This window comes from Balaenoptera musculus, chromosome 20 (assembly GCF_009873245.2).
Source record: "Balaenoptera musculus isolate JJ_BM4_2016_0621 chromosome 20, mBalMus1.pri.v3, whole genome shotgun sequence".
In the NCBI taxonomy this organism is placed as follows: domain Eukaryota; kingdom Metazoa; phylum Chordata; class Mammalia; order Artiodactyla; family Balaenopteridae; genus Balaenoptera; species Balaenoptera musculus.
In genome coordinates, this window is record NC_045804.1 from 13561663 (window position 1) to 13589072 (window position 27410).

A 27410-nucleotide genomic window follows, 5' to 3' on the forward strand; every position below is an offset into this window, starting at 1 on the left:
TGATCTTTTAAAGTATGAGTTTATTCTCCAGGTTTTCTTAAATATCCACAAATTAGTGCTTTTATTGCAGCTATATCCAGAAGCTGGAAACAATTTAAAATATGTTCTTTTATCATACATTTAACACTTACAAGAGATAGAATGGAACAGTATGAATTTTAGAGATGTTTTTCAATGATTCAACAAAAAGCATATGGAAACTGATAATTACAGAAATAATGATTGAACTCTAAAATAAAAACATAAATTATATAGAAATGAAAGGGTAAAAGGTGTTTCATTAAAAACAAACAAAAAAACAGTGGCTCATCACCTCTCCTGCTGGTTAGTAACCTAATGAAAACAATGAGTCAAGTATTCTCTTCTCCATATTAAAACAAAGTGGTTCTAACCTTTTCATGTATGCCAGCTTTAGGTCAGAAATGTGAGCCAGGATTTTAGGTTCAGAACATCTCAAATATTTTACTGCCTTAAGCTAATGGATTCTTCTTTGTAACACGAGAAATTGGTAATAACTCTTTAAGTTTGCTTGGACAGAAAAAACAATGGATGAGCATTTAATCAAGTCAAGTGGGATTTGGTCACTGGGACACAGTTACAAATGGCACCAAATCAGAACACACAAAAAGCTTAGTTTGAGGGTGAGCATGTTAAAATAAAATACAAAGAAGAGGAGCATTTGAGATCTTTACAGCAACATATTTGGCCAAACAGTCTAGGTTTGGCAAGTACGAGGGGAATGAGTCCCTAGAAAGATGAAGTTAATGAGAAGCTAGATTCAAATTAGTTCCAACTCAATTTACAAATTAACAATGCAAAATGATTTTATTTTCCATCCTTTTCATTCAAAAGAAAATTGAAAACTATATTCTTACTGCTAATGTAAACTTCTGATGTTTCTTACCTTGCCATATTTTTCGTTAGTTTTTAAAGATAAGTGATAGCAGATATTGTTATTAATGTGACCAATACATTAAATTTCCAAAGAATAAAATTAGATTAATACTATGTTATTATTCACAATAGAGGTTCTACAACTGTCCCCAGCCCTGGGATCACGAAATAGGACGATTTAGTGATCATTAAATGGAAAATGAATTGTGAAAACTGTTGTTTCCAGAATGCCTTTCCCTCTCTATTTGTATTTTTAAAAAAAGACCTTATACTTTCTTCATTTAAACATATTTTAAATAACCTAACGTTGTTTCCTTTTTCCATTTTCTCTGAAATCAAATTTTAAAACTTCTAAAATTTGCTCATAGTTAGTGATCTCAGATGTTTCTTTTAACAGTAAAACTACTCTTGTTTAGTTCTGTTTAAAAAAAAGTGTCAACACTATACCATTTGCCAAGAGGGTGGCCTGAAGTCTTTTTGGTGATTTTTAATGCATTTTAGGTTGTTATCTAGCATGCATATAATGGAACAAAAGTTCCTATAGGAGAGAATGAATTTGGAGCATTAATGATGTAATTACACATGAAGTTAAAGCCACAAAGGAGTTATAAAAATGACCTTGTGTATTAACCTCTGTCAACACAATTAGTTCAACAACTGGTCAAGTCAGGGAAAGGGGGTAAAAATAGGCTACTGTGATTGAAACTAGCTTGACTCAAAAAAAAAAAAGTCTATAGCCTACCAGATAGCTCTGTACACACTCAATCTAGAGACTTTCTGCCACAATACTAAAATACAAATTCTTCACAAATCACAACTTTATCCCAAATGTTCTTATAGGTTCTATGTTGCTTTTTAAATTCTACTAAATAATCAATAGCTTTACAACAAAATTAATTTTATTTAAAAAACACTTAAATCACTATCCCACAAAATGTTTAGAAACACAGGTAACCATGGAAGGTAAACGTGCATATACTGCTTTTATTATTATAGTTATGGTTGTTAGCTGAATGAAAACAAATAGTAGCTAAAAAGGTTTCAAATGATAGAATAATGTATTTAGGTAAGTTATGACAATTTTTTGAGTACTCACAATAGAAATGTATTATATATTTTTGCACCAACTGCAAATGCAAAGTTAACAATGAAATCGAGGAACTGAAGATCAAAAGGGGACTCAAACATATTCACTAGCTTTTAAACTTTAGACAAAAGAGCTGAGAATAGAAAAAAAACCAAAAAACCCAACATATACACCATAAAAGTCTTTTTCTTTTTTAATGACTTCCAATTTTAACTCTTTTCTAAAAGCATTAAGGGCATGGAGACGCTTATTGTAGATTATGTATCATCTCCTCTTTGGCTATGAGGTGTGTGGTTTTGTTAACTAGAGACATCAATGAGTTCAGTTTCTGAGACCAGTCATTTAATAAATTATTTGGATCCTTGGGTCTCTGGAAGTTGATAATTCCTGCCAACCTGTCTACTTTGGCAAAGATGGTCTTGTTAACTACTAGATTCGAGAGAAAAGCCTCTGACTCCTGCAAGAGAGAGACAAATTGGATTAAGACAAGATAATTTTAATTATCAATAAACAAAATTTAAGGAAAGCATTTTCTAAACTCTTCACTGAAGAATATGCTAAATTTCAATAATAGTTAGAAACTGTTGATTTCCTGCAACGATGTACTTATTTTACTAAGCGTCTAGGGAATGATTAGAATGAGTACATTCAAAGTCAGCGTTCAGTTTGAACCTCCCTGCAAACTTAATGCTGTGGGTACTGCCCAAGAGCCTGTTGCCAACAGCAACTTGGTCTACCTTCTACGTTTCCCCCTAAAAGGCAGTATTATACAGTTAGTTTGTTTCCAGAAATGCTAGGTTAGAATATATGCTCTGCCACTTGCCAACTCTGTAGCCAAAGAGAAGGCACTTTACTTCTAAGGACCCCGGCACCCTCGGCCAGAAACGAGAAGAGCTAATGAACTAACCGAGGATCAAGCCCTCTAACCCCAACATTCCACGATTCTCCCTTTTCAGCTAAACTGTCAGACTCCTTCTGGTGACAGAAATGGCTTTTCAGACCATAACTATACACTTTGCTTAACGCCTATCTCTTTGTTATTGTACATTTTACCAACATGAAACCCAGACCTGAAGATGATATTCCTCTAACATGTCCTGGGACCTTTTCAGGTGAACTGCAATGAAGTCTCCCTCATATGTTTTATTTCTACAGTTCACTTTTGGGAACCTAGACATATTTATTATAGAAATATATACTTTACCTTCAAATTAATCACTGTAAAACTACCATATTTAAGTGAAGATTTGAACTAGTATAAATAATATTAATGTAGCTATAAACTTGATATTTAGGCTACTCTTTGGTATTCAAGATAGCTTGGGGAAACTTTCTATCACCTAAACTTAAGTAATAAAACAAAATTGATTTTCTTGCTCAATTTTTACAAGTCAATTGATTTTCAAAATGAATGGTTACAAACAACGTTTACTACTTACATCAACAGATAGATCCAGAAGTTGTGCCATCCTCTTCATTGTTATCCTTGTGTAATACTTGGCCATTATTCTAATATTCTGAGGAGAGAATAGAAGGCACGGAGGACACAGCCGTCAGTAAGGCCAAAAGCCCATTTGTTTTCATATCCAAATAGGTTTAGTTAAAATGTCAATACTCAGAGCTTTTATTTTGCTATAGTCCACCACTGGGATGAAGCTGGTTCTAAATGTCAATAACGAAACTAAATATTTAGATATTTTGGCTTCTGTGGTTATTTTTAGTTATTCTGAGTACACTCTACAACTCTTCTAAAATATATATAGTCAAAATATAGGCTTAACTAAATTAGTTGTTAAAAGTTGTAACCGTACTAAAATATTTTTGCTAAATGCAAGAATCTAAAGTTAAGTTTTTCTAATTACAACACAAATGTTTAAAAGGCTAAAATTTTAAAAAGATCAAAATCATCTCAAAACGCTACCTTATCATCATTATAACTATGTAAAGATAACTCAAAATTAAACTCTTAATTTTCACTGGAAGTGGTGCTAAAGTTAGAGAGACGCCCCTTTGTTATTCTTAATGTTAATGTTACTAACAAAGCAGCAGCACTCACAAGGAAAAAGGGGGATGGTGGGGAGAAAAATGAGCTCATCTTTGAAGAAGCTGCACCTCCTCCCATCTCTAATCAGGGCTGATGGCAACACCAACCTCTCAGAAAGCATGAGAATCACTCAAGACTTCCCGCTTTTCCTTCATCCTTTAAATTTAACCAATGACCAAATTCTATTACTTTTCTTCTTTAAAATAGTTAATTCCATTCGGCCCACTCTTCCTCAATACCTTGGCTACTGCCTTAATTCAAGCCCATAAAGCCACATAGCTCGTCTCATCTCCAGTCTTCTCTCTCTCCAAATCCACTCCTCGCACTTCCTCCCAGAGGACTCTTTATAAAACACAAGCCTGGTCATTATCCTCTCAGCTTCGTTACGACCCTTTTTTTCCGTACCTCCAACTTCCTTTCTCACTGAGCCCTTTCCTTGGAGGTCCCCAAGTTCCCCTGTCTCCATGCCCCAGCCTCCATGCCCCAGCGCAGACCATCCCATCTGCCTACGGGGACTGCCCTCCCTTGTCTGCCTGCTGACTACATACTCTTCTCACAAATCTTACCTCCCACATCGATTCCTATGTATCCGGCCTGACCATTCTTCCTGGTGGAACCGATCAACTCTCTCCTTATGCTCCCCTCTAGTACATGTATACTTGTACCATAATACATAATTTATAAATGTATCTTCCACTGTGATTTATTTTTAAGCATTTTGAAGGTAGGGACCATGTCTTATTCTCCCACGTGTCCCAGCACTTTGTACAGTGTGTGGCATATAGAAGGCTCACAATAAATGTTTGTTAATGAATGAATGTTGACATAATTCAATTTGTAGTGATATCAAGAAGATCAAAGGTCAGGTTTAAGACATGTTACCCATTTCCAAAACTACCCAGCGAGTACCAGAAAGAAAACACTCCCTCTACCCCCATCCATCCCTCACATTCTTAAGAAATTCCTTCTGATTTATATGCTATAAAACTTCAGATTCCTGAGAGGTCCTCTCAAAATGCAGCATGCTAACATAGTTATCTTTTCTGAAAAGCTAAAAAGAGGTGGGGGAAAAAAAGACAAGAGGGGTAAGATAAATTCTGATGTGCTTTGGGAAATAAGACAATAAACATCTGAACAACAAATTTACATCACTACTACATTGGGCACAGAAAAAAAAATCCTAAGGTGAAGAATTAAAGACATAACATCCAAAAGAAACATTTGAGGAATAAAAGTTTATGCTCAAATTTGCCAGAGTTTACTTCTAAATTGTCATCTCCATCATGCCAGATCCTTACATGTTCAACAACTCTGTTTTTCAAGTCTTTCCACCTTTTTTCACCTTCCTCTGTATAACCAAAAACATCAGTTGCAGGACTCTCCAGAGAACCTTTTCTTAATTCCATTCCATAGTCTTCAACAAGTGTGGACCAACGCATCAACTCCATTGTGGTAAAAAGCTTTAAAAGATCCCTGTAAATTAAATAAAACTTAATATATTCCAAATCTGTAAAAATTAAGTTGCATCTAATATAATAGCAAATTTTAAAATATCAACAAAGAGGATTTTTACAAAGTTTTGTCTGTAGAACAAGATACAAGTTACTACTTATTTTACCAACTTTACTATCATTTTTTCCACAGTAATTGTGAAAAGCACATTCCCCTACTTACCATTCTGCTCTCTCCTCTACTGTATTTGCCAATCTCTGGACTAACTGACTATAAACTTACTAATGAAACAGATAAAAGAAAAACAGCTTAAAAAAAAAGCACAATGTGCTTATTATAAAGCCTATGTCTGTTTTATTTACTTGCTTTTTATTTATTTATTTATTTTTGGCTGCATTGGGTCTTCGTTGCTGCGCACGGGCTTTCTCTACTTGTGGCGAGTGGGGGCTGCTCTTTGTTGCGGTGCGCAGGCTTCTCACTGCGGTGGCTTCTCTTGTTGTGGAGCACAGGCTTTAGGCGCGTGGGCTTCAGGAGTTGTGACACGCGGGCTCAGGAGTTGTGGCTCGCGGGCTCTAGAGCGCAGGCTCAGTAGTTGTGGCGCATGGGCTTAGTTGCTCTGCGTCACGTGGGATCTTCCCGGACCAGGGCTTGAACCCGTGTCCCCTGCACTGGCAGATGGATTCTTAACCACTGTGCAACCAGGGAAGCCCACGTTTTATATAATGGATTTTCAGAAGCATCTACTTCTGAAAATCACAAAGCCCCAAACATTTACAAATGATAAAATTTATCAAATGATTAATTAAACAAAAGTGAGCTTGAAATAAGACTTCTACTTGATAAGTGGCTTAGAATGGAGTGTGTTATAATCTCACTGCATTAATTTCAAATGTAGTCCTAAAAAAACACTTTATTTTCTCTAGTTTTATTCTCTAATACAATCTATCAGCAACCAATTAAGAAGTATACACTTAGGTTAACCAATTTTCTTTCAAAACGGTGCTTCTACTGAGACATACTATACTAATTATAAAAGTACTTACTTGTATTTAGGAATTTCTTCTAACTTCTTGTCACCACTTATTCGGTGAACCAAATCTGACTGTTCATTGTCAAAAGGAGCCAAGATAACATAAAGGACAACACTTTTCAGGGCCTAAAAAGGTTGTACAATGCAACAGTTTACATACAAGACTAGAAACAAAATGGAAACTTTGGCAGAAAGTGAAAATTCATGGAATAATTGTATATACTCATTTTTAATACTGTATTCAAAAGTCTTAGGGAAAAACCTTATCAGATTGCTCTTCATAGTGCTTTTCTTTAATGTTTACTTTTCGTAAAACTATTATAAAACAAATGCAGCGAATCTTTGCTAATTTTTTTTCCTTTCTGGCTGCGCTGCACGGCTTGTGGAAATCTTAGTTCCCTGACCAGGGGTCGAACCTGCACCCTCGGCAGTGAAAGCACAAAGTCCTAACCACTGGACCACCAGAGAATTCCCGAATCTTTGCTAATTTGAATTACTACCTGGGTTGGCTTTTTTTTTAAATTGACGTATAGTTGATTTACTTAGTGTTAGCTTCAGGTGTACAGCAAAGTGACTCAGTTTTATATATATATATATATACATATATATATATATATGTATATATATGTATATATGTATATATATGTATATATATTCTTTTTCAGATTCCTTTCCATTACAGGTTATTACAAGATATTGAATATAGTTCCCTGTGCTATAGGGTAAATCCTTGCTGTTTATTTTATATAATACATAGTGGTATGTATCTGTTAATCCCATACTCCTAATTTATCCCTCCCCCAAACATTTTTTTAAAATAAATGTATAAAAAAAGGTTCTTATAACAAGTTGGCAGCAAAAATGTGGAATCCACATATAATCTATTCACAAACTTTGCAAAATAATTTTCCAAAGTAATGCTAGGTCTTTATCTGTGACCTTTGTTAGAAGGTAACCTGCTGTACATGTCTTAAATAGTAAGCCTACATTTCTTCAAAGGCCATAAATAATTCATCTGAATCAGTAAGGATAAAGTGAACTATCAACAGACTGAACAGAAAGCAGTACCACACAACTGCATGTAATTACTGAAGTTAAAATTATTTCAAAAAATGCAAATTCTTCCTAATAAGTATCAATGTCAAGTTTAAGACTATATTCTTACCTGTTGCCACTTTTCACTTTCTGCCTGTATACAGGGAGTATCATAGATTGCTCTGTAGTGCTTACAAATAGACAAATAAGATCCTTCATGTTGATCCAGCTGAATCATTAAGTTATAGTATTTCAACTTTAATTTCTGAAAAAAATTGACAAAACAAATTGGGGTTTACGGGGTTTCCTCCCAACATTTTCAAAGTAAACTTATAGTAAGAGATAGGCTTACCTCTGTATTTTCTTCCTGAAAAAATTTGGTGTTAATTTTCTTGCTGATGATTTGTGTACGAATGTAATCCTTCACAGCTAGGCAGAGCCGCATTTGCTCCAAAATAAACTCCACTCGCTCTTTCTTTTCCATTGACCCATACGTTTCCACCTAGCAGAGTAAGCCCCCAAATAAGATTATAATTTTTAGTAATGTTTTTAAATTGCAACAAAATTAAATAGACATTAAAAATTCACAATTGATAAATAATATAAACCTTCACGCATATTGAGAGAGTGTTGATGGTGATATAAAAAGCTAGTTTCCTCCAGGAAATTACAATTTAAAAAAATTATTATACAGTAAAATGGATTTTTTTCTTTTGGTGTAAAGTTCTATGAATTTTAACACATGCACAGATTTCTGCAACCACCATCACAATCAAGACACAGAACAGTTCCATCACCCGCATATCTCCCTCACATGCCCCCTTTACAGTCACACTCATAACCCCTGAAAACCAATGATCTGTCCTCCAATACCACAGAACTGTGTTTTCTTTATTATTTATTTATTTATTCATTCATTCATTTTTGGCTGCATAGGGTCTTAGTTGCAGCACGCTGGACCTTCTGTTGCAGCACGCGGGCTTCTCTCTAGTTGATACGCACAGGCTCCAGAGCGTGTGGGCTCTGTGGTTGCAGCACGCAGGCTTAGCTGCCCCACAGCATGTGGGATCTTAGTTCCCCGACCAGGGATCGAACCCGCATCCCCTGCACTGGAAGGTGGATTCTTAACCACTGGACCACCAGGGAAGTCCCCCAGAATTGTCTTTTCAAGAATGTCGAGGGCTTCCCTGGTGGCGCAGTGGTTGAGAATCTGCCTGCTAATGCAGGGGACACGGGTTCGAGCCCTGGTCTGGGAAGATCCCACATGCCGCGGAGTGGCTGGGCCCGTGAGCCACAACTGCTGAGCCTGCGCGTCTGGAGCCTGTGCCCCGCAACGGGAGGGGCCGCGATAGTGAAAGGCCCGCGCACCGCGATGAAGAGCGGTCCCCGCACCGCGATGAAAGAGTGGCCCCCGCTTGCCGCAACTAGAGAAAGCCCTCGCACGAACCGAAGACCCAGCACAGCCAAAAATAAATAAATAAATAAATAAATAAAGATTTAAAAAAAAAAAGAATGTCGAATATAATATGCAACCTTTTGAGACTGTGTTTACTCAGCATAATGCTTTGAATAATAAGATTCAATCAAGTTGTTGTATAAATCAAACAGTTCGTTCCTTTTTATGGCTAAGTAGTATTCCATGCATGGATAAACCCCAATTTATCCATTCACCTGCTGAAGAACAACTGGGTTGATTCAATCTTTTGCCTATCACAAATAAAGCTACTCTGAACATTAGCGGACAAGTTTTGTGTGAACATAAATTTTCCTTTCTCTTGGGTACCCAGGGATGGGATTGCTGGGTTATACAGTAAGCGTATGTTTAACTTTATAAGAAACTGCCAACCTGTTTTCCAGAGTGGCTGCACCATTTTGCATACCGTTCAGCAATCTATGAGAGTTCCAGCTGCTTTGCATCCCTGCCAGCTCTTGGTATTGTCAGTATTTAAAAAAAAATTTTAGGTATTCTAAGAGGCATGTAGTAGTATCTCATCATGGTTTTAATTTGCATTTTCCTAATGGCTAATAAGGAAATGACAATTCTAAAAATGAAAAAAGATATCAGTTGCAAGCTAACTATATAATAGTTGAAACCATTATACAAAAAAGAGGCACAGGTCTTTTTAAAATTCAGATGACAAGGCTGATATGACCCTTTATGGATGCAGAATGTAGAGTTACAGTAGATACCCACAAATATAAGAGAATCAATTATATCAAATACTATGAAAAAGTTTCTAATATAATATTTGGCATACATATATTATAAATGATATATAACATCTAGAATGACACTTTTACAAAGTAGAATGAAGTAAGGCTATTATTACTACAATTTGGTCTGAAAATGTTTTTATTTCACTGTCTTGTCCTTCGTAATTTTTTTTAATAGTTATTCAACATATTGTGTGCCAGGCACTGTGCTAAGCACTCTACGTACACTAATTCTCCTTTGTAATTTCTTAAGGAAAATAGAAACACACACAGTGAACCATCAGTGTTTCATTTTGACATGTTCACTCACTCTCCATGTGTCAATTACTTTGAAGCAAATCTCAGACAAGATATTATAAATAAATATTTCAATATGTATCTCTAAAAGATAAACTGAAAAAAAAATCATACCTAAAAGTTCTTTATATCACTAAATATCTAGTCACTCCTCAATAGTCTCATTTATTTTTTTAATCAACTCAGAATCCAAATAAGGCTCATACTTTGCAATTTGTAGATATGTTTCTTACGTCTCTTTTTTCCTTGCCATTTATTCATTGCAGAAATCAAGCCAATCACCCTACAGTTTTCTAGAGTCTGAAGTTTGCAGACTGCATCCCTGTGGTATCCTTTAACAGCCTCCTCTGTCCCTGGTATACCTTAAAAACTGGTAGTTAAACCTAGAGGCGTTATATAACTGAGATTAATTTTTTTGGCAAGAATACTTCACAGGGGATGTTGAATCATGAGGCATATAGTCCTCCTGGTTGGCAAATAGAGTTGGGAGGCAAAACTATGGAGCGAATAAAAACATCAGTGGTTGCCAAGGGTTAGGGAGAGGAAGGGATAAATAGGCAGAGCACAAAGGGTTTTCACAAGCAGTGAAACTACTCTTTATGATACTACAATGCTGGAGACACGTCATTATATGTCTGTCAAAATCCGTAGAGTGTACAACACCGCAAGTGAACCCTAATGTAAAACTCTGTACTTTGGGTGATAACAATGTGTCAATGCAGGCTCACTGACTGTAACTAATGCACCACGCTGGTTCGGGATGCTGATAGTAGGGGAGGTTGTGCGTGTTGTGGCAGCAGTGGGTATATGGGGTATCTCTGTATTTCCCACTCAATTTGCTGTGAACCTAAAAATACTCTAAAGAAAAAGTCTTTTAATTGAAAAGAGAAAAAAAAAGGTGTGTGTTTGGCGGGGTGGGGAGCCTGAAGTCAAACAGAACTAGTGGTAATCCAACAAGTTACTTAATTCCTTTGAGTCACAATTTCCTTGGCTGAAAGTGGGGATAAAAATAGTGTTGCATGTGAACATTAAATGAGATCAAGTATAAAGAGAACACGTTTTAAAAAATGACAACAAACACAATGCATGCCATACAAGTTCCTTCCAGTATGATTTTTTTCCTTTCCTTTATCTAAAATGGATAAGGTACATGATTGAAAAGTTAAAATAATCGATTTAACTTAATGGGGAGCCTTTGATGGACTAAAATTATGAGCAAAAATTTGAGCATAGGGCTTCCCTAGTGGCGCAGTGGTTGAGAATCTGCCTGCCAATGCAGGGGACACGGGTTCGAGTCCTGGTCTGGGAAGATCCCACATGCCGCAGAGCAACTAGGCCCGTGAGCCACAACTACTGAGCCTGCGCGTCTGGAGCCTGTGCTCCGCAACAAGAGAGGCCGCGACAGTGAGAGGCCCGCGCACGGCGATGAAGAGTGGCCCCCGCTTGCCGCAACTAGAGAAAGCCCTCGCACAGAAACGAAGACCCAACACAGCCAAAAATTAAAAAATAAATAAATTTATAAAAAAAAAAAAAAAAAAAAGAACGAATCCGCCTGCCAACGCAGGGGACACAGGTTCGAGCCCTGGTCCGGGAAGATCCCACATGACGCAGAGCAACTAAGCCCACAAGCCACAACTACTGAGCCTGCGCTCTAGAGCCTGTGAGCCACAATTACTGAAGCCTGCACGCCTAGAGCCCGTGCTCCGCAACAAAAGAAGCCACCGCAATGAGAAGCCAGCACACCACAACGAAGAGTAGCCCCCGCTCGCCGCAACTAGAGAAAGCCCGCGCAGCAATGAAGACCCAACGCAGCCAAAAATAAATAAATAAATAAATTTATTAAAAAAAAAAAATTTGAGCACAGTTTATGTACATTTTTCTGATAGGAGAAATGGCTTTTCTCAGATTTCTTAGCACTCTGCTATCTCATTTTAAGGCCTCTCTTAAAAACTGTCCTGAAACACAGCAAACTATGAAGGAGTTTTTCTTTGTTAAACCAATATAGCCTAGAAGTTGACCACCAATCAAATATTCATTAAGAATGAAGCCAATGATGAACAGTAAATTCCTAAGGCATAAGTAAATGAACGTGAATTACTGGTTTTATTTAAATTCTAAAGAGAATTAAAATGTTCAAATAAGGGCACAAAGTTAAGACTAATTTGTTGGGCTTCCCTGGTGGCGCAGTGGTTGAGAGTCTGCCTGCCGGTGCAGGGGACACGGGTTCGGGCCCTGGTCTGGGAAGATCCCACATGCCGCAGAGCAACTGGGCCCGTGAGCCACAATTACTGAGCCTGCGCGTCTGGAGCCTGTGCTCCGCAACAAAAGAGGCCGTGATGGTGAGAGGCCCGCGCACCGCGATGAGGAGTGGCCCCCACTTGCCGCAGCTAGAGAGAGCCCTCGCACAGAGGCGAGGACCCAACACAGCCATAAATAAATAAAAAACTAAATAAATTTAAAAAAAAAAAGACTAATTTGTTGATCCTACTTTTCTTCAAAACTTTTTTAGCAGTTAAATTTGGTTGGGACCATAATTACACAACTTCCAGCTACTTAAATAACCTCACACTCCATAGTACTCACTCTTAATCTTGGTGGTTCAGAAGAAAGTGATAAGGTGCCAAAAGAAGCAATTACAAGAAAATATTGCTGACTGTTTTTTTTTTTTTGCTGCGCCACACGGCTTGTGGGATCTTAGTTCCCCAACCAGGGACTGAACCTGAGCCTTCGGCAGTGAAAGAGCCAAGACCTAACCACTGGACCGCCAGGGAATCCCCAAAATACTGCTGACTGAATGTAAAATTTTACATACTCTAAAACGCAGCACCTTACCTGTAACTCTTGTAAAATGGAGGCTGCCTCTTTGACGTCACCGTTCTGCTCTTTTATAGTTGCTAATGTTTTAGTCAGCCGAGCACGCTCAATTTCAACGTAAATCTACAAAATACGAGAGGTTTATATTATCTAAATTCCTACAGAAACGTGATAAAGTTGAAAAGGTAGAACTGAACTATTATTCACACAAGGTATTTCTCTTGCAGCTGTCATGCACTTTATCCTCCACGTACAAACAGCACTGTGTGACATTTTACATTTCACAATCATATAATTTTAAAGAAAATATCTCTATAAAACGTTATCCATATTTTGCAGCTTTGCTTTGAGAACCTAAGTATGAAATCACTGTGCTTAACAACTAACAGGACCAAAAACTAAATAAATGGCACAGAAAGTGCCTTTAAAAGAACTGATTATTTGAAAAATAACACTTTGCAAAGAGCGTATGCAGTCTATTATCTATAATTCAACCAATACTCTCATTCTGATTTCTCTTTAAATGCAAGGCTACTACTTTCTCTAAAAACATCTGATCTTGCTAAGTTAAAGTTACTAGCATTTTTTGCAGCCATTTGTAATGTTAGTAGATTTATAATTTCCAACAAATTAAACATTAAAAATATAACTACAGCCTAACAAAGTCTAGGGAACTAATTTTCATGCTTGGGTTTGCTGACCCATTTAGCCTTTGCTCTGCAGCAACCCCTTTTCCCCACTCCAGTCCCAAATCCTTAATCTCCAACGATAACAAACTGCTTACACTTTCCTAAATGTACTAAGTGTTTCTCACTCTGATATCTCTGCATATAATTTCCCCTATGTCTTAAATGCCCTTCTCCCTATGCTCTGGCCCAGTAGAATTTCTACTCATTCTTAAAAAGCCAGCTGAGCCACCATAAACTCTCTGAGGCTTTCCTGGGGTCCTCAGCCAGTCAACCCCTACCTCTGTGCTGCAGGGAACAGCAGGCACATTGCTACTGTCATGACCAGCACAGTAACTATTTCCATGATTGATCTCTTTTGAGGTTAAAAATAGCGTCCTGCCCATTTTGGACCTCGCACAACACAGGTAGGTGCTCAATAAACGTTTAAGAAACTAAACTATCAAAAGAGGCAGTAAGTTATGTATAAACTAAGTTTTTGTCTTCAAACCACAAAAATCTACCTAGAAAGAAACGCATCTACCACAGCCACCATTTCATACTTGCCCTTCTTAGAGAAACACTAGATTGGGGGTGGGGGATGGGGCACAGGCATCGAAAGAAATACAGATAGATTCTGGCAAGACAGTGAAAGTCTGAAAGCTAACCTCACACTGTAAACACTCTAAGAAACCTTAGCTATCCCAAACATTACATTACACATGACATTCTGTGTATTCCATCTTAAAAACACATACATATGTACTTACATAAATTGTTTAAACACATAAGTATCTCTGAATACAGGTAAGACAGTACCTACTGTGAGTTCTGCTAATAGAAAACTCACCTTTCCTTCTGTAACCATTCGTAGAGTATCAATTAATCGAAGTTTGATTGGAAGGTCTGTGATTTCCTCAACGTAAGTACAGCACTGCTGAACCATTTTTGCAACAGCCTAAAATAATAAAAACTATTCATAAGTTAAATTCATTCCTCGTACAGGAAAAGGAAGTATTTTATTGATGGAAGTGCTGTGGTCAAATCTGGTTTTCCCAAGCAACTCTAGATACTGAATTGCCGATTAAAAAAAAAAAAAAACTCAACCCCCTAGCCCCACCCCTGCAACCCTTAGCTAAGAAGTACTGAATACTCAGTGACAAAGCAGTAAAGGTTAGGAAAACCTCAGGTGCAAAGACCTTACCCCTCTCCACTACAACTGGTGGGTGAGCTGATTACACAACAGGAAAGGTGGAAGAGGCATGTCTGGCAATGTCTGTTAGAAGGCTGGCTGGCTAGCTTTTTTACAGTCAAGAAGAAAAGTATGGAAGAAGTGGCAACAGATTAAGGGCAGGGGAAGGTGGGGGGAGAGAAAAGCAGTGTTTAACAGTGGCTGTGACAGCAGTGAAGCCATAAAAAAGAGTCAGTGGCAGAAGCAGAAGGTAAGACAGTTCCACCATCCGGGCGGGGAGGAGGAGCCACAGCCAGCCACGTCCACCTCAATAAAATGCGACACTGAAAAGCACATCATCTCTTGCCCACAGTTCCCTGACAGGTAGTACGAGCAGACTGTACTACATTTCTTCCAGCTCTAACAGTCTATGATCTAGGTCGGGGTCAGCTGACCTTTTCTGTATATGTTTATAAATATTTACACAGTATTTTAGACTTTGTGAGCCATAGGATCCTCTGTGGCAACTATTCATTTTTATTTTTTATTTTATAAATAAAATTATTTTATTTATATATTTTTGTCTGCGCTGGGTCTTCGCTGCTGCACGCAGGCTTTCTCTAGTTGCGGCGAGCGGGGGCTACTCTTCGTTGTGGTGCACGGGCTTCTCATCGCGGTGGCTTCTCTTGCTGCAGAGCATGGGCTCTAGGTGCGCGGTTTTCCCTAGTTGTGGCTCATGGGCTCTAGAGTGCAGGCTCAGTAGTTGTGGCGCATGGGCTTAGTTGCTCCGTGGCATGTGGGATCTTCCTGGACCAGGGCTCGAACCCGTGTCCCCTGCATTGGCAGGTGGATTCTTAACCACTGCGCCACCAGGGAAGTCCTGTGGCAACTATCCAGCTCTGCCTTTGTAACTCCACAGATATGCCACACGTGACAAATGGGTGTGGCTCTGTCCCCCCAAAATTTTATTTAAAAAGGTGGCAGGTAGGATTTGGTCCTTGGCCCATAGTTTGCCAACCCCTAATCTAGATTCCAAACAGCATATCATAATCATTGATAATAATAATTAGGACTCTGTCATCAGGAAAATGTTAAATTACATTAAGCATATTTTAAGATAGCAGAAAAGTAAACAAAATATCTTGCTGTCAATTATATCTCAGTAAAGCTTTAAAAATAAATCCCATGGTATATCTTGCACAGATTTCCTTGAAAGACATTTAATGTTCACATAGCTCAGATCAGACTTAATATCTGAAAATTAGCTGTTTAGAGACTCCCAGGAGTTCCAGACGGCGAAGGTTTTTTTGTAAAATATAACTCTTTCAGTAAGTGCAAAGCTCTGGAACACCCAGTCTCTCACAAAACAGATGATCCCTCTAAAACTAATTATAATAATGATTTCTAGAAGGGCATACAATTTGATCATTCTAAAAGCTGTGCAAAAAATACATTAACAGAAACCAGATGGGGAAAAGAAAAGGAAACAAATCAATATACTAATGATAAGTGAACATCCTGCTGGTCCCTGAGAAAACTGTAGGGAAGTCATTAGGGAAGTCACAGTTGGCGTGATGCTGACCCTCTGCGCTGAAGTGACAGTGAGTTAGAAAACGTTAATCTTAAGCAATCTAGAAAAGGTTATTTTAAGAAGATTACTACTTTCTAACCCTGATAAAGCAAAAATGAAAAGTTTGAGGTAAAAAGTAATTATGAGAAAAGGAAAGAGATAATTTGGAGTCCCTAAGTACTTTCCAGCTGTGAAGACATAACATGTTAAGGCACAAAGAGCAGCTCTGGTTCCAGTTCTGGGGATGTCACTGCCGGCTCTAACACTGACTCCAACTCCTCTTTCCCCAAGAAGCCTTCCCTAATAAACCTAATTAAAACCTTTCTCTTCCTCTTTTCATACATCTTAGCATTTTTACTATTCTAATGTCACTTACTATATGTTGCCATGTATGCAAGTAATTTTTTTAAATTTTAAAAATCAATCTTGGGACATGTTAAAGATTGCTATGATTACTTGCGATTTATGTTCTGTACTAAGCTATAGGTTACTTACACATTTCTTCACATTCCAAGAGCCTTACATATAAAATTCAGTTTCTCTATCAGAAAAGTAACAGAGTAAACAGCCTCTCTACTAGTTCTAAAATTTTATGACTCTATGAAATTAAATCTGTATTTTAGGATATGTGCTTTGAACTTTATATTAATACTATATAAAACACTTATTTTTGTTTATTTTAACCCAGGTTGCCCCAAGATTTCTAATTAAGTAGCCCTTTCAAAATTGTCCCATAGAAAGCAAGTCTCTTAGAAAATCAGAGGAAGATGAAGGCTTATCCATGTTAGTCTCTCAAACCACAGAAATGAGCAGCAAAAAGCATATTTAAATGAATTTCACATTCACATGTACTAGAGAGCCTCAATTAAATCTATGTTAATTCTTAACAGTGAATTTTATATGCATGTAAACTTATCTAAGAAAAAGGAAAAAAACCAATCACAGTAACTTTGCTTTTTACAAAAAATAATTTAACCCACTCTAATATCAAGCTCACTCTCGCAGCAGACTAATTAATAAAATAAGGGCTTTGGACAAGAACCGTGTACTTCTATTTTTTGGTTCCACTGCTACCTTGTTTTACAATGTCATTACCTTTACCATTTGAAAGCAAAAGATAAAAACCCATAAGCTACTCGGAACAGCATTTTAAAGATAAAATATAAATGTAAAAAGTGGAGTCTACTTCTATAGAGGATCATTTAAATATATCTCAAGCAGAACAGGAAAGCAGTAAAGAAAATCCAGCTTCACAAAAACACCAAAAGAGAACATATATAACCTTAAACAAAATGAGTAGTCTGAAATTTTAAACAAAATGATGTCTGAAAATGGCCTCAAAAATAAGTTAAATAGGGGCTTCCCTGGTGGCTCAGTGATTGAGAATCTGCCTGTCAATGCAGGGGACACAGGTTCGAGCCCTGGTCCGGGAAGATCCCACACGCCGCGGAGCAACTAAGCCCGTGCACCACAACTACTGAGCCTGTGCTCTACAGCCCGCAAGCCACAACTACTGAGCCCACGTGCCACAACTACTGAAGCCCGTGCGCCTAGAGCCCGTGCTCCGCAACAAGAGAAGTCACCGCACTAGAAAGCCCGCGTGCAGCAACGAAGACCCAACGCAGCAATCAATCAATCAGTAAATAAGAGAGAGTAGCCCCCGCTCACCACAACTATAGAAAGCCCGCACACAGCAACTAAGACCCAACGCAGACAAAAAAAAAAAAAAAAGTTAAATATTAAGTGTTTAATAAAGGCATGCTTAAATTACAGATTATCGACTTGACAGATTATAACACAACCATTTAAAATAATAAATATGAAGGAGCGACATGAAAATAGAAGAAAGTTACATCAACACTCTCAGAACAATTTTGTAAAAATATGCAAATATATAAAGACTAGAAGACAAAAATAAAAGCAGTTGTCATGAGAATATGGATAGAATTTTTAAAAACTCTCTAAATGTTGTGATGTTGATTTAACAGATTTAAAACAGATTCATAGAAAGGTTTTTTTCTGCAAGTCCTTATTTAAATTTGAATGTATTTGTTTTTGATCAATCATGAACTCACTTGTTTTAACTGACTCCGTCTTTTTGACAAAAGGATAATATTTTCATTAAGTAAATCCCATTCTTTAGCCTCATAGCACATCTTCACTACTGCAACTAAGATACGGGATGTAGACACCATATCAGAAGCCTGTAAGAATGAAAATATATTGAAAGTTAATGGAAACAGTGTCAAATGAAATTAATGGCAATTGAGGTTTTCAATATAATCTACTCACAGTTCGGGTCTGTTTTTCCAAAGAGAGAAGGGTTTCAATGACTTCTTGAAGTCTTCCTTCCTAAAACAAAAGGTAAATGAACAATGAAAACACCAAGAACACAAAACCAAATAACTTAGTCTAACATGAGATGTTTCTGACACAGAAAGACAAAATCAATAGCCTATTTTAGAGGAAAGAGACTACTGTTGTCTTTTTCTCCTTTTCATGATACTGCCTGCTTCTCCAGAGGATTCCAGAAATCAGTGGTTCCCAACTTGGGGCCCACAAGCTACTTTTTTTTTTTTAATAGATCTTTATTGGAGTATAATTGCTTCACAATGCTGTGTCAGTTTCTGTTGTACAACAAAGTGAATCAGCCATATGCATACACGTGTCCCCATATCCCCTCCCTCTTGAGCCTCCCTCCCATCCTCCCTATCCCACCCCTCTAGGTCATCGCAAAGCACTGAGCTGATCTCCCTGTGCTATGCTGCTGCTTCCCATTAGCTATTTTACACTCAGTAGTGTATATATGTCAATGCCCTAACCCACTGCTGGGCATATACCCTGAGAAAACCATAATTCAAAAAGAGACATGTACCCACAATGTTCAGTGCAGCACTATTTACAATAGCCAGGACATGGAACCAACCTAAGTGTCCATCAACAGATGAATGGATAAAGAAGATGTGGCACATATATACAATGGAATATTACTCAGCCATAAAAAGAAATGAAATTGAGTTATCTGTAGTGAGGTGGATGGACCTAAAGTCTGTCATACAGAGTGAAGTAAGTCAGAAAGAGAAAAACAAATACCACAAGCTACTTTTAACATTTCAAAATGCCTAGGAGAAACTGACTCTAGAACAACAATGATTTAACACTCAAGAAAAACATCAAGTCTTTGTTTTGGATTCTAATTCATCACCTCAGTGTGGTAACACCTGTTTATCTTGTTCTGAAGAGACTCTTAACTGGCTGTCACCCATGTCTTTGAAGAACAAAAATGGGAAAATGATGATTTCTTTATAAATTCACCAAAAGTATTTTAAAACATGAAGTTCTGAGGAGAAATAAAAAGGATATTTGGTGGTAAAAAGATAGGAAACCCTGGTTTAATTTTTCAATGACTTTAGAAATAAATTATAATTGTGCTTAAAGAAAACAAAGCCTACCTGAGATTACCCACGCATGCTATACCAAGTCATCAATTGACAATAATCTCTATCTCATATGTAAAAACAAAACATTCTCCCTGGGGCATACATTAAGAAATGGGAATAACAAAGTTCAAATAATATAAATCTAGATGATAATACACCAGGACTAAAATAAGCCATCATATTAGGAACCACACATTTTGATAAAAACAAAACCAACCCACAGCACAAAGACTGCATTAATTTAAGATATTGATATTACTAACACTGAATGAATTGGAAGTGATGAGGAGGGTTTCATTTATAAATTGCTTTTCTAACCGTAAAGGAAATTTATTTTTATTTTAATGACACTCATAGATGGTACATGAGTACTACTCTTACTGATGAGAGAAACTAAACAGCTTTTGAATTAAGGGCACAAATAATGTTTAGACTTTTCAAAATACTATTCCCATATTTTCCAAGATAACTTTTAAACTATGAATTTTCTAGGCAGCAAAGAAAATGTACTGTATAGGCATTGTTTGAATTTATTTTAATTAAATCTAAAACATACAATTACTAACATTTTAACAATGTTTCCCATGCAAAGGGGAGCACCAGTTCTGAAAGCTGTATAGGTTTACGTGTACAATAAATGTTGGCTAAATGTCCATCAGAGCAGAAGAACAAAGAACAAATCTATAAATTCTCCAAAGTTAAAGGTTAATAAATCATAAAAATCAAAAAATCGAAACCTGTGTTGTTCAAAGGTCAACTGTAATTTCCATAGGGAAATGGTTACTACTTGGCAACAAAATATAGGGCAAAAATAGCTAAAATGCAAAATACTGTTTACTGATGGTCCCCTCTTGTCACTTTTGTAATTACTATTAGTCACATGATTGTGATCAACAGCATGTAATTTACTGTATGGTATTTTAATTCAGAAATATGGATTTTAAAGAACTGCACCCTACAATGAAGGAATCACACACCACTCTAGAGCTGGGGTCTACCAGTATCAACAAAACATTAAACGTCACCGTCACCTTCTCAGACAGGCATTCTTGGATAATGCTCTCTAAAGTCAGTAGTCACTCAGCACCTCCTTTAACACTCCAGCCCACTGACTTTCTGCTTTGCAATGACCCTGTGGACAAAGAATGTCACCTGCCGTTTCAGTAAACAAAGGATGTTGCGGCCGTAAAACAGGATACTGGCCCTAGATAGTAAAGATGCATATCAAAGAAATGATTGCAATAAGCCCAGGCTCCTGCATCTTCCCCTACAGAGAAGAACACTAAAATCATTAACTTTAGATGTCTGTTTTTGTGATTAGCAGTCATCTTTTGATGTTCAACTACATGTTTGTTTTTTTTCAGCCAAAACTCCTATGTATTCTGGCTCCTCCATCACCTCTTTGGAACAGTCCCTCAGAGCTATCTGAGTGGCTGCCTTCCTGGGCTATAGTTCTCAGTAATGCCCCAAATAAGACATAATTCTCCACTTTTATTTAGGTTGTGCATTTTTTTCAGTCGACAACCCCAAACTCTTTCCCATTTTAATGTTCACTGTCTTTCTAATCTCACTAGAATGTACTCTGTAAGAGCAGGGGTCATGTCTATACTGTTCACCACTGTAGCTCAGTGCTCTGCACCTGCCCAAGCATATAAGGGTGTTTTTGTAGATATTCTGGAGCGTCCCTTTATACCTTGTACCACAGTTATTAATGTGCATGTCTTGCCTCCTAAGTGGTCTATAAGTTCTTTAGGGCTGGACATTGTTTGATTGTTTCCCTTACACCAACCTGTACACAGTATGTGTTCAATGGATTGACACTGACCTGACCTATTCACTTGATCTTGGCTTACAATTCCTGATTCTTACTGTTAGAGTAAGTAGGATGTGACAAATTATATGGCTGACAATTCAGTGCTATCTGAGAAACGTTACCATCAATTTCATTAAATACAACTCCCAATTCTCTAATCATCCCACTTTTCCACCCAATCTTCCATGTTCAAGCTTATGGCTAAACACCTTCCTCGTTCCTTTCCTATCTATTCACATATCTTCCTTGAAATTCTACCTCCTCAATGCTGCCTTTCAACTCAGAGGAACAAGGTGGTCAGAGCTATCAAAACCAACTTGTTAGAATGTGTGACTTTTGTGACTCCTTTTTCTCATTAAAATAATCCTTGTCAATGTAAATGACTAAGGAGTTTATTCAACATCAATACATGTTGGGTATCTGTATATTCTGTATGTTTGTGTCCTTTAACTCCTAAATGATCCAATCTTTTAATGATTTCTTAAACAACCTCAACAAGTAAGAAAAGGTCCATAAAAAGTTAACCACAAATAGTTGAAATGTAATGCCAATCCAATACTTTTAAATGACCTATTTCTTTTTTTTTTTTTTTTTAAATATTTATTTATTTATTTATGGCTGTGTTGGGTCTTCGTTTCTGTGCGAGGGCTTTCTCTAGTTGTGGCAAGTGGGGACCACTCTTCATCGCAGTGCGCGGGCCTCTCACTATCGCGGCCTCTCTTGTTGCGGAGCACAGGCTCCAGACACGCAGGCTCAGTAATTGTGGCTCACGGGCCCAGCCGCTCCGCGGCATGTGGGATCTTCCCAGACCAGGGCTCAAACCGTGTCCCCTGCATTGGCAGGCAGACTCTCAACCACTGCGCCACCAGGGAAGCCCTGACCTATTTCTTGAAGGGGTCTTTTGTCCAAGCTACTAACAATCAGTAAACTGTTTTACATTTCACCTCCTCTTTATTTTTAGTGTTAACCATGAGAAGAGGTTGCAGGTGACCAACTGAAATGAAAAGACATTAAGAGGAGGGAGAGGGGCTTCCCTGGTGGCGCAGTGGTTAAGAATCCTCCTGCCAATGCAGGGAACACGGGTTCGAGCCCTGGTCCAGGAAAATCCCACATGCCGCGGAGCAATTAAGCCCGTGCACCACAACTACTGAAGCCCGCGCGCCTAGAGCCGGTGCTCTGCAACAAGAGAAGCCACCACAATGAGAAGCCCGCACACCGCAACAAAGAGTAGCTCCCGCTCGCCACAACTAGAGAGAGCCCGCGTGCAGCAATGAAGACCCAACGCAGCCAAAGATAAATAAATAAAATAAATTAAAAAAAAAAAAAAGAGAAGGGAGAAACGAAGGATACATTCGATTTAAGAATGCAAGTAGTCCCTAAATAACCATGTGCCAAATATACACAGTGATCCAAAAGCAGGCGGTGGGGGTAGGGGTTGGAGGGGAACCTTCTGTGCATTAGAACTGTTAAATACTACATCTTTACAGTTCAGAAAAGGCCCTCATTAGATTAATTTTTAACTCCTTAATGCAAGGGTGAAATAACAACTATTATCTAGAACTAGTATCACTTTTATTATCTCACCAATCTGATACAGGGTCCTCAAATACCAATCACAGAGGCAGTAGAATGCAATGGTTAAAAACAGGCTCTGCAGCCAGACTGCTTGAGTCTAAATTCCAGATCTACCACTGTGTTAGTTTAAGAAAGACACTTACCCTCTCTGACCCTCAATTTTCTCTTCAGTGATATGAGCATAATAATATCTATAGTTCCTACTTCATAGAGTTGGCGTTAGGATTAAGGCACTACCTATGAAGTTATGCCTGGAACATAGTATGTACTTTACCATCATCATAATAGCTAACATTATTAGTCACTGTTGTTATTTGCTAGGTGAGTGTTAGGACACAGAAACAGAATTGTACTAGGTCAGGGACTTCCCTGGTGGTCCAGTGGGTAGGGCTCTGCGCTCCCAATGCGGGAGGCCCAGGTTTGATCCCTGGTAGGGGAACTAGATCCCGCTTGCATGCCACAACTAAGAAGTCCGCATGCTGCAATGAAAAGATCCCGCATGCTGCAACTAAGACCCGGAGCAGCATGCATGCATAAATAAAGAAAGAAATAGATAGATACATAGATAGATAGAATTGTACTAGGTCACAACTGTAGGAGATTCAAATGGCCTAGATTTGGCAAGTATACCACCTGGGTTTAGACTTCGGTCTGACTTTTGAAGGCTTCTGCTATATGTGGTATTCTCACCTGATACATTCTTATTAATTCTCTATACACGTAATTTTTATCTTCGAATGTCTTTCACATTAAAAATAAAAAATGTCTTAAGGAAAGTAAGCACAGAAGTGATAGTCTCTTAAAGAAGCCATGGGATGTAGCAAAAAAGAACACTATACCTACTGCTAGGAGACCTCAGCTTGATCTGATTCTTCTATAGACCTTGGATAACTACTGAAGCTGCCTGAACCTTAGTTTTCCCACAAGCAAAGTGAAGATAACAAAACTTCCTTCAGTTTTATTGACGGGCTCAAAATAAAAAACAAAAGAATGTATGCTAAAGTGTTCCATGCATTCCAAAGTAGAAATGCAATGCTTTAAGTATTTTTTTATGATTGGCAGAATGGCTAGAAAATAATATAAAACGAGGGATAGAAAGCAAAACAGGGAAACATACCCTAAAAAACCCTGAGACAACTATCTAATCCAGAAGTTGAAAACTGTGGGTCTGTATTAAAAAAACCTTCTACCTTCCCATGCCCCAGCCCTCTTCCCCTGCCCCGCCTTCCCACAAGGACAATCCATATCTACACCTTGTTTTGTTCGACAGGCACAGTGGCTTAAAAGAAAAACCAAATGGCTTTAATTTTACATAGTTTAACAGGCCCCAACATTCCCTGCTTGAAACATTTCCATCACCCACTTGACACCTAAAAAATCATTTGGCATTTGAGTTTGCAAATCTTCTCAAAGGTCTTGAACATAACAGCGATGTTCTAAATAAATGCCATACATTGACTGCTAGAACAACTGTAGCAGCGAAATATGTTTTTCTTCCTGGCCTATAAGCTATTTGAAAGCAGGAGCTCTGTCCACTAATCTTTATACCCCCATAAAGTCTAGCACTGACTGGGTCTCGCACACAGCAGGCTATCAGAAGAAATTGGTAAGGGGAAGATTTTTTTTTCACCCTAGTCTCAGTTCTTGGAACAACTGTACTCCTTTAAAGCAATTAGTTTCGTCCTTATGGAAACTATCAATCTATTAATTCCAAAGAGGTGGTTTGGGGCTGACTTTGACCTGTACATATGTTTTGTTTGATCTACATGGTATTGGCTCAAACAGTGCTTTAGAACAGATTAGTGTCCAGTTTCTAAATATAAAGGCAATTCATATAAAAATCCATATTCCTGGGGCTTCCCTGGTGGCGCAGTGGTTGAGAGTCTGCCTGCCAATGCAGGGGACACGGGTTCGAGCCCTGGTCTGGGAAGATCCCACATGCCACGGAGCAATTAGGCCCGTGAGTCACAACTACTGAGCCTGTGCATCTGGAGCTTGTGCTCCGCAACAAGAGAGGCCGCGACAGTGAGAGGCCCGCGCACCGCGATGAAGAGTGGCTCCCGCTCGTCGCAACTACAGAAAGCCCTCGCACAGAAACGAAGACCCAACACAGCCTAAATAAATAAATAAATAAATAGCGCTCCCTTAAAAAAAAAAAGAAAAATCCATATTCCTGGTCTCTCCCTCAAATTAGAGGAGTTCATAAAGCGTGGCCTTCATTTGCAATTGGCAAAGATTAACCTGAGGTGCAGAGTTCCTACTCTCTTTCCTTGAGCAGGTGCTCAGAAGTTCAGGTTTCATTACACTTTGCTCACTAGGCAGGACACTCGGTGAGAGCAGAAGCTCTAGAATCAGTATGCCTCGGTTTGCATCCTGGCTCCACCACTTTACTAGCTGTATGATTTTGGAGCATATGACGCAACTTCTCTTAGACTGTTTTCCTATCATAAAATAAGAATGATAATAATACCTACCTCACAGGGCTAAGGTGAGGATCAAATAAGTTAATACATGAGTGCCTGGCACCGCAGAAAGCACTCAATAAATGTCAGTGATTGTTTATCTGCCCCGCGCTGGAGGTGTTTGAGTTTTCCAACCTCTATGTAACTGGTGATGTTTCTTTATAGTAGCAGCTAAAAAGCTCAGAGATGAACTGATGGCTACCCTCCACTTAGGGTACTGAACCTAAGAAATACAAGTGTATCAACTTCATCATCTTTCCCTAACCTTGTCTTTTGTAAAGCCCCACTAAATTCTTTTTTGGAAAAAAGGGAAGCATTAAAAGGGTTCCTTCTGAGAATTAAATGTGAGGTATTACTTGACACTCCTCCTGCCCCTGAATTTATTATGTTTTAATGTACTTAGGTAGTAAGCTCCTTAAGAGACAAAAACAACCCTATTAGTGAACGTATCCCAGATGAATAGCAATACATGTTTGTGGCTGGATTGATCAAGGAATTTAAAGAGGCCTGAGCACAACCCTTAACAACATTCCCCGATGAAAGTGATGCAACAACCATCCAACCCCTAATCAGGCAAACCTAGGTTTAAATCCCTGGTTCTACCTATTACTAACTGTTAGGATGGACAGACAACTCTAAGCCTTGGTTCCTTTACATGTAAAATGATACACAAAGTTGCCTGACACACAGCATCCCATGTTGCATGATAAATGTTCGGATCAAGTAAAATTTCTATTTCATGGGAGATATGCAGCTGGGCTAAACTACTGTTAACGACCTCCATTAATTATGTTACTTTGTACTTCTGTGCCTGTTTGTCTTTACTTGTGCAGTTCCCGCTCCAGGGATGACTCCTCCTCATCCCAATCTTATTCTTCAAGGACTGATACAAACGTCAGCTTCTCTGTAAAACCCTCCCTTAACCGACCAGTAAGAACGAACGGCTTCCTTCTGTGTTCCAGTAAGACTTTCATACTTGTATGGCACTCACTACCACGCGTAACTTGCGTAATTTGTTGTGTACACGGACTCCTTAGGGACAGGGGTCCTGTGTTAATCACCTTCGTCCCTGTCCCTTCCCCTGGCCAAAGGCCAAGCACATCGCCACGATGCGTACGCAACTTAACCAGAGAAACTGATTCGACAAGAGCAACAGAACTAAACTCTCTGATCTAGCGTGAATGCTGAAGCGGCCTTAACCCCTGAGAAACTACTAAAGTAAACGTGAAACAGTATCCAAGAAAAGGTAAAAAGTACTAATGGAGCCCCAACTCCTAAGGGAATGAACTGACCATCCGTCCTGGGGAGGTTCTGGGAAGCTGTATGCACTAGCGTACTCTGGCTGCGGGGTCTCCCTGGTCAGGAAGACCTGGGATCTCCTACTTCTGCAGGCCTAGCTCGGGCCGGGCAGGCAACAGGGGGATGCGCGCTCCAGCCCGCAGGCCCCCTGAGGCCTAAGCAAGCTCGGCGCCGTGACTCAGCCCCTGGCGCCCGCCAACAGCCAGCCGGCCTCCCCTCACCTTGGCCAGCTTCTCGCACTCCGGCAGTCGCTGATCCACCGTGGCGCTGTAGTCCACCTCCATCTTGACGATGCGCCCATCTGCCCGCTCCGAGCCGCCTTCCGCCATGGTCCCTGCCTGAGCGTCCCTTGATGTCCCCCTGCTTCGGCACCACTCGTCACCCACACCGGAAGCCGCCGGCGCACCCGCTCAGGCGGTGCGTCGGCAGCCCGCGCGAAGGACCCCACAAGGCCCCCTGCGCTGGCCGCCAGGCAGGCAGCGTCGCGGACAGCCCTGGGGGCGGAGCTGGGGCGTGGGGCTCGCTTGTGCACCCTACGTCCGGTTCTG

At 39.0% G+C, this 27410-nt stretch overlaps 1 protein-coding gene across 1 annotated transcript; it reads right to left on the minus strand.

The window, feature by feature from the left end:
- Positions 1-27285, minus strand: PSMD12 (proteasome 26S subunit, non-ATPase 12). The gene is made up of 11 exons (XM_036836847.1): positions 27084-27285; positions 18566-18625; positions 18349-18477; positions 14383-14490; positions 12886-12990; positions 7895-8044; positions 7673-7807; positions 6521-6633; positions 5324-5498; positions 3421-3498; positions 1-2438 (listed from the first exon to the last, which is right to left on the minus strand). Exons 1-11 carry the CDS (start codon positions 27189-27191, stop codon positions 2229-2231), a joined length of 1371 nt encoding a protein of 456 aa, XP_036692742.1. The 5' UTR covers positions 27192-27285; the 3' UTR covers positions 1-2228.
- Between the last annotated feature and the right edge of the window lie 125 nt (positions 27286-27410).

What these genes read in the sequence shown, in the direction of transcription:
- PSMD12 (XM_036836847.1), bottom strand. Translation starts at nt 27,191, where the DNA reads ATGGCGGAAGGCGGCTCGGAGCGGGCAGATGGGCGCATCGTCAAGATG. An exon ending in GACGGAGTCAGTTAAAACAA is followed by an intron (nt 14,491 to 18,348) that starts GTGAGTTCATGA and finishes TTATTATTTTAG; the next exon opens with GCTGTTGCAAAAATGGTTCA. An exon ending in TTCTGGATCTATCTGTTGAT is followed by an intron (nt 2,439 to 3,420) that starts GTAAGTAGTAAA and finishes TCTCTCTTGCAG; the next exon opens with GAGTCAGAGGCTTTTCTCTC.